This window comes from Apis dorsata, unplaced genomic scaffold (assembly GCF_000469605.1).
Source record: "Apis dorsata unplaced genomic scaffold, Apis dorsata 1.3 scaffold_859, whole genome shotgun sequence".
Lineage (NCBI taxonomy): Eukaryota > Metazoa > Arthropoda > Insecta > Hymenoptera > Apidae > Apis > Apis dorsata.
The window spans coordinates 1-7,069 of record NW_006263980.1 but is presented as its reverse complement, the minus strand read 5'-3'; the positions used below and the strand labels follow the sequence as shown (position 1 = coordinate 7,069).

The window sequence follows — 7,069 nt, the reverse complement described above, 5'->3', positions numbered from 1 at the left end:
ATATAATTGTTTTAAGTTTTTAATTTAAATATATTTTAATATAATTTTAATATAAATATTGTAAAATTTTTTTATATTTAAAAATCATTTTAATATAATATTTACAATATAACATTTAAAATAATTATTTAAATTATTTATCCAAAGACATCATAATTAGGAACATCCTCAAATTGTTGATTTTGTGGATTACCAGGAGCCATAGGTCTTGTTGTCATCTGACCTCTAGGACCAACCATTTGTTGCTGTAATCCAATTACTTGCCTATACGGCGGTTGTGGCTATAAAATTAAAACATTTTTCATTTAAAATATAATTCAACCCTAATATAATTATTATGTAATTTACAAATTTATATAAAAAATTTATATAAAAATTTATATAAAAAATTTATATTAAATTTGATAATTTATATGATAATTCATACTTGTTGTAATAAATGTCTAAGACCGATATTCGAAACAGGCCTCATCAACCTTGGAGCATTTGCTTGTTGATTCGTCATACCAGCAGGATTTAGTGCTCTTTGGGCTTGCTGAGCCTGTAACAAATGTTTTTTATTTGTTTCGTTTCTTCTTCTGCACAAAGTTATACAACAGAATTTATGATAACTTCTAAAAAACAGTTCACCTCCAACTGTTGTTTATATTGCATTTCCTGTTGCTGTGCTACTTCTAGATTCTGTTGAATCTATAAAGTTAATTATATTATATGAATTCTGTGAAATTTATTTTAATATGTGTTTTCTTTTTCTTCTATATTTTGGTGTTATATTTATTGGCTTACATTTATTTCCAGTTGTGATTTATATTGCGCCTCCTGTTGCTGCGCAGCTTCTAACGTTTGCCGTAGTTGTTGAATTTTTAATAAATTTTGATGCCTAGCTATTTCTATGTCATCAAATGGTGGTCTTTGTTGTCCTATCATCGTACCAGAGGCTGGAGCCACTTGGGGACCAGTAATACCACCACTCTATCACCGCATCAATAAAACGAATTCTTTATTTTCATAATTTATATCTATGTATATTTTATAGATAATTGTTAAATATCTCTTTATATGTCATTGATATAATAATTATTTTAAATTAATTTTATTTTATCATATAATCGAAATAAGTTTTTACCTGCATATTTAATTGATTTTGAGGGCCAGCAGATGAACTTAACGTTTGTTGTGGAGCATTTGTAGAAACTACATTCTGAGTTATTTGTCCTCCTCCCATAGCCATAGTATTTGTTTGAGACATAAGAATACCTCCTTGTGAAGTACCTGTAGAAGGCATTGGACCAGCTATTGCATTTCCTTGAGCAGCTCCAGCCTATTAAATGTAGATATTAATTAAATATATTTGAGAATATATTTAAAAATATTTAATATAATATAATAATTATGTTAAAATATAAATTTTTATTTACTTGTCCTTGTCTCATAGAAGCGTGCGACGTTTTTTGTTGTTGAATTACTTTACGGAGGCGATCTACAAAACCTGTCTGATCATTTGGAATAAATCCTAGATATGTTCTTCTTTCTGCTGTATAAAGAAGGATAAGTATTTTTATGTCGCAAGCTGTTGTTGCTTGCAAAAAAGTAAAATGGACACAACCCGCCTAAAACATTTTATTTTATAAATAAATACAAAAAAAGAAATCCATTTTATTATATTATTATATATAATGCAATATACTAACAAATCCAGAATTCATGACTTTTGTCAAAGATTCCAATGCTTCACAAGGTGTTGGATGAAACAGAACGGATTTAGAATTTTTTAAATAAGATCCACCAATATTTCCTATCAATTGTTTAGGCATTAACTGCATAATTAATTTTTGTGGCCATGTATCAGCTTTCCTATAATATATTAAATTTATAATAATTCACGATTACATAACATTCATAAAAACTTACAATTCTGGATCTCCATCCTTGGAATTCGCGGAAACTTGACATGGAAGATGTCTAGTTTGTTTTTGTGCATCTGCAGTTGTTTTAGCTTTTTCAACCCATTCAATAATACCTTGCCATATAGTATGTCTTTCACGTGGTGTGCTAATTTGTGGCCCTGGTCCTACTGTGCCAGCAGTACCCTTCAAGAATTATATTAATATATATTATATTAATATATCAATATATAATGAATATTATGATTTATATTTCTTTATTATAAACTCAATATAATATATTTTGGATTTCTTATTTTAAATAATAACATAAATTTGAAAATTACTTGGGTTTGAGGATGAGTTACTTGCTGCTGTTGAGTTACTGAAGATACAGATGCCTGTGTTTGAGAAGCAGTAACTGTTTGTGGCACTTGAGTAGGCACTGATTGACTTACACAGGATACCGTCAGCTGTCCAGCTTGTCCATGGGTTTGTTGAGCTGTTATTGACATTGAAGCTTGTTGTTGGACATTTTGTTGTTGTTGCTGTTGTTGTTGTTGCTGCTGCTGTTGCTGCTGCAATTGCTGTAGTTGAGTTAATCTTAACTGTTGTTGTTGAGTTAATTGTTGTTGTTGCTGCTGCTGCTGTTGTTGTTGTTGTTGCGCATTAGCAGCCATAACATTAATATTAGTCACTAAAGATGTAAAATATATGTAAACATATTAATTTTTTTATTAAAAATAATTATTACTAATATAAAACATTGTTAATCTTACCATCCATTCTTCCAAAAGGAGTTACATTAAGTCCGATTGAAGGTGGAGGTTGATTCAGTTGCGCTATTAAAGCACTACTTTGTGTATTTGTTGGACCTGTAGTACCTGGTGGTACAAAGTGCTGTCTCCATCTAGGATGACTTGTCCTTGCTGTTACATTTGTAGGATGATAAGTCGGTGGAGCAGATATTTGAGGATTATAAGGAGGCCGTCCAGCGTTCATTGCAGTTGCCATTGGTACTACTGTTTGATGAACTGAACTAATATTTTGAGGAGTTGGATTTCTAAATGGAGGACCTTGAGATTGAGTTGGTTGTGTAATACTCTGTTGAACTTGATTTGTATTCGGACTATCGTTGCTTTGTAACGGACTTAATGGAATTTGTGCAGCAGTGCCTGATGTATTATGAACAGCCCCACCGATCGTAGGACTAACAGGTCTTTCTTTTAAATTATAATTGCGTAATAAAACCAAATGTCGCGGATCTTTAGCATAATTTTTAGTTTGAGATGATTGCAAATCTCCTCCTGCTTTTTCAAATAATTTAAATAATGCAGGTATTTTTCGTGGCGATAATATTGAAAGATTAATATTTCTCTAAAAAAAAAAAAATTTTATTTATATTTAATTTATAATTATTAATTATAGTATACCTCTTGATAAAGTGTGGCCAATTGTTCTATAGTATGTCCAGCAAATTTATATGATTCTTGTATAACTGTTTGATATGGAGGAGAATTGCAAATCAAAATACAATGTTTTTGTGGTGCTGTATTTGGCTCACGTCGTAATTGTAAGTCTTCAAAACATTGTAATCCAGTTGCAAGACCTTCTCCAATATTTGCAAAACATTCACCTTTTCCTCCAACCATTCTAGTTAAATAAAAATATTACTAATGTTTATCAAAAAGATTAAAAAAAAAATCTGCTTTCTAAAAAATTTTACTTACTCTAATTTTTCTAAAACAAGTAATAGTTTATGAGGATTTGCATATGGTCCAAAAGTTTCTGTACATGGTGCTGGCAAACAATCAGCAGCATGATATACTACTATTCCATATAATGTTGTACTATTTTGCTAAAAAATGTTTTATCATTAGATAAAGAATATGAAAAAAAATATATTATAAAAATATTAAAATATTAAAATAAAAAATACTCTAAAATAGTAAAATAGATTAAAAAGTAAAAGATAATATTATTTTACCTCAGAAACATATTCTCTATCTTCAATACCACCTTGACTAAAATATCTATATAATACAATATTTTAAATTAATAAACATTTAAAAAAAAATTAAAAATATTTAATATAATTTAATATAAAACTTACTCAAGTGTGGGAGTAAGATAATTTGTTTTTAAATCATTGAGATATGCTCCATTAACAGCTGTTCCTTCAATTACAAATATTACATCGGCTTGAATACCATGCTCTGTAGGACCAGCTACCATTTTTACTCCGTTCTTTAAAATAAAAAATACATAAAATGAATATAACAAATAATATAATGAAATTATTATAATAAAAATGCATAAATTATAAATAATTTTTTAAAATATTATTTTATTAAAAAACTAATAAAAAATAAATAAGAAATAATATTTTTAATATAAATTTTTTGATTCTTAAACATTTCAAATGACAATATTATAATGTATTATATAATAATAAATAATAATAAATATTAAATTTTTACAAAATAAATTATAATTATTTTCTATTAATTTTAAATTATGTTTATAGCACAGTAATATGAAATTTACAAAGAATTTATAAGTTAAATATTAATAATGATAATTCATTTATATATATTACTAATATTAAAATTGGAATTGTTTAAATATTCTAACTAATTAATTTTTAATTATTAATGACATCATAAAATAATTATAATTTATAGTTCAATGTATAATTTTCCAAGAATTAACTAATTATATCATAATTTTATTTCATTATATCATATCTCAAATCATTCAATATAAAAGAAAACATTAATATTTTATTATAAGTAAAATCATTATATCAAAATATTTAATCATAAAATAAGACAAACCATTTCAATCTCTACAAGAAAATAATTCTTGTATTCATTTTATTAATTTTATTTAATTAATTTAATAACAAAAAATAAAACAAAATGCAAATTATTATATCTCTACTGCTTTTTTTTTGTACAATAATATTATTTATTTAAAATAATTCATTAAGTATACTATATGCTATCATACTTTCTTTTAAATATAAGAACTGCTTACCTTAGACACGCGAATTGTAGTAAAACTAACATGCGACATGCGATAATGATACCACACTGAGCGAAATGAGACAAAGTTCTCAAATCAGCGCCATCTCGCGTTTGAATATTCAAAGCTTTGACTTGTTATTAGCATAGTAGTAGTTTGTTAGTACCATAATATATAAGGAAATATTCGAACAAGAAAAGTAATAATAATAAAAAAGAATAATGAGCAGTTTTTCATCAATTTGAGAATAGTATTTAAAAAATTCATTAATTATTTTTTTTTTATTCAAAAAATTTTGCATTTTGTAAATAGAGCTTCAAACAAATTTCTTGTATTATTTTTAATGTGAAATTGTTTCTAATTAATTATTTATTATTGATTAACGTATAATAATTTCTAATTTCTAATTGAATATTATATAAAATATAAATAATTATAAATAAATAATTATAAATATAATATAAAAAAATTAATTAATTACTTACTTTCTAATTAGAATTTCTATATTTTTAAGCTTGCATTTTTTTGCTTGCAAAGCAAAGTTTCTTCAAGCAAATTTCTCGTATCAAATATTTTAAAATGAAATTTTTTCATTAATTAAAATACAATTTTATTAATGATTATAGAATGTGTCTTAATCATAAATCTTTAATTCAATAATTGCATAATTCAATAATAAAAATCAATTTATTCATTTAAACCAAACAAAACAAATTATAAATAAAATATATAAAAAAAATACATAAAAAGGAAGAAAAGAATTAACAGTTCAAATATATATAATCATATTTAGAAATAAATCTTATAATAATGAAAAATTAGTAAAAAATTTATTGCATATTAATTTATTGATATTAAGATTAGATATTAGAATTAATCGATAATAAAATAAATAAATAAAAAAAATTTCACATTAAAATTTATACGAAAAACTTATCTAAAGGTCTTCAAGATGCAAGCAAAAATTTTGATTAGAAAATTTTGAGTAATTGATTAATTTTTAATATAGCGACTTCGGACTTCTCAATTTTATAATAAGTAATAAATGGAAAAGAATTTCACATTAAAATTGAAATAAAAGATTTATTTTATATTTTCTATCCATAAAATGTAAATTTAAAAATGTAGAAAAAGACAGAAAATGAAAATGAGTAATTAATTTTCTATATAGTGTTTTCGATGCATTATAAATTATTATTAATCGTTAATAAAAATATAATAAAAATAATAAAAAAGAATTGATATGAGAAATTTTTCTAAAACTCTAGTTGCAAAAAGCAACTTTAAAAGTGCATAATTTTTGAATAGAAAATTAATAATTAATGAATTTTCCAAATAATATTTTCAAAATAGCAGAAAATGTTCTCTATTTTTCTCATATAATATTATTTTTCTTATCGGCATCTTCAAGTATTTCTTTGTATATTCTATGTTAATAACAAATCAGAATTACGGATATTTAAATATAAGAAGGTAGCTTTAATGTTTTAGCTATCTCACTTGCAAAAATTATTTCTAAAAATATTCGAACATTTCTAAGACTGATAATCAATTCTATATTCTTTGACCATAAAAATTAAAAATAATTTAAAAAGTATATAAGCAACATAAGCAGTATATAAGCAATAATCTGAAACGTTTTCAATTATTACGTATTATTTATAATATTAAAATTTACATTGATATTTGAATTAGAAAGAAAAAAGCTATTTATTTCTGACAAATTATATTCTATTTTCTTGCATATATATTTAGATTATACATTTCATACATATATATACACATATATTATGAAGAGATAATGATTTAATAATAATTTGATAATAAAAGTACACAAAATATATTTATATTAATAAATTTTATTCTTAATATTATTGTTATTTCATTTATACAAAATTTTAATCGTTATTGCAGCCATTAGCAAATTTGTTTTACTTATATATATAGTAATACAAATTTCCCAAGTCACACCACGAGGAGGTTGCTGCAAATAGTGACTCGCCCTAACTCCAACGGACCCATCCACCCTTCCTTGGCAAACTCTAAACTGCGGTAGACATCATCGCAGTATGTTAACCGTTTATTCCAATTAGAATAGACGGTATACAAAAAAATGGACCTACCCGAAAAAGAGGTAGACGTGCTAATCATCGCCTATC

At 24.8% G+C, this 7,069-nt stretch overlaps 1 protein-coding gene across 3 annotated transcripts; it reads right to left on the bottom strand.

Moving 5' to 3' along the window:
* On the bottom strand, window positions 1-7,069 carry LOC102681475 (mediator of RNA polymerase II transcription subunit 25-like). Of its 3 annotated transcripts, none has more exons than XM_006623222.2 (15): window positions 6,846-7,069; window positions 3,997-4,130; window positions 3,871-3,916; window positions 3,614-3,741; window positions 3,317-3,536; window positions 2,663-3,260; window positions 2,231-2,580; window positions 1,912-2,090; window positions 1,692-1,854; window positions 1,419-1,610; window positions 1,127-1,321; window positions 787-972; window positions 631-690; window positions 428-541; window positions 1-281 (listed from the first exon to the last, which is right to left on the bottom strand). In XM_006623222.2, the coding sequence occupies exons 2-15, from the start codon at window positions 4,116-4,118 to the stop codon at window positions 138-140; spliced, it is 2,697 nt and encodes an 898-aa protein (XP_006623285.1). In that variant the 5' UTR covers window positions 4,119-4,130; window positions 6,846-7,069; the 3' UTR covers window positions 1-137. The 3 variants fall into 3 exon arrangements, with proteins under 3 accessions (XP_006623285.1, XP_006623284.1, XP_006623287.1); XM_006623221.2 differs by lacking the exon at window positions 6,846-7,069 and adding an exon at window positions 4,923-5,040; XM_006623224.2 differs by lacking the exons at window positions 631-690; window positions 6,846-7,069 and adding an exon at window positions 4,923-5,040 and having other exon boundaries at window positions 57-281.

Bases quoted from the DNA above. Each gene is read 5' to 3' on its own strand.
- LOC102681475 (XM_006623221.2), bottom strand. From the start codon at position 4,961: ATGTCGCATGTTAGTTTTACTACAATTCGCGTGTCTAAG. The intron at 973-1,126 runs GTAAAAACTTAT...ATGCGGTGATAG, and splicing joins AAAATCAATTAAATATGCAG to AGTGGTGGTATTACTGGTCC. The intron at 691-786 runs GTAAGCCAATAA...TTAACTTTATAG, and splicing joins AATCACAACTGGAAATAAAT to ATTCAACAGAATCTAGAAGT.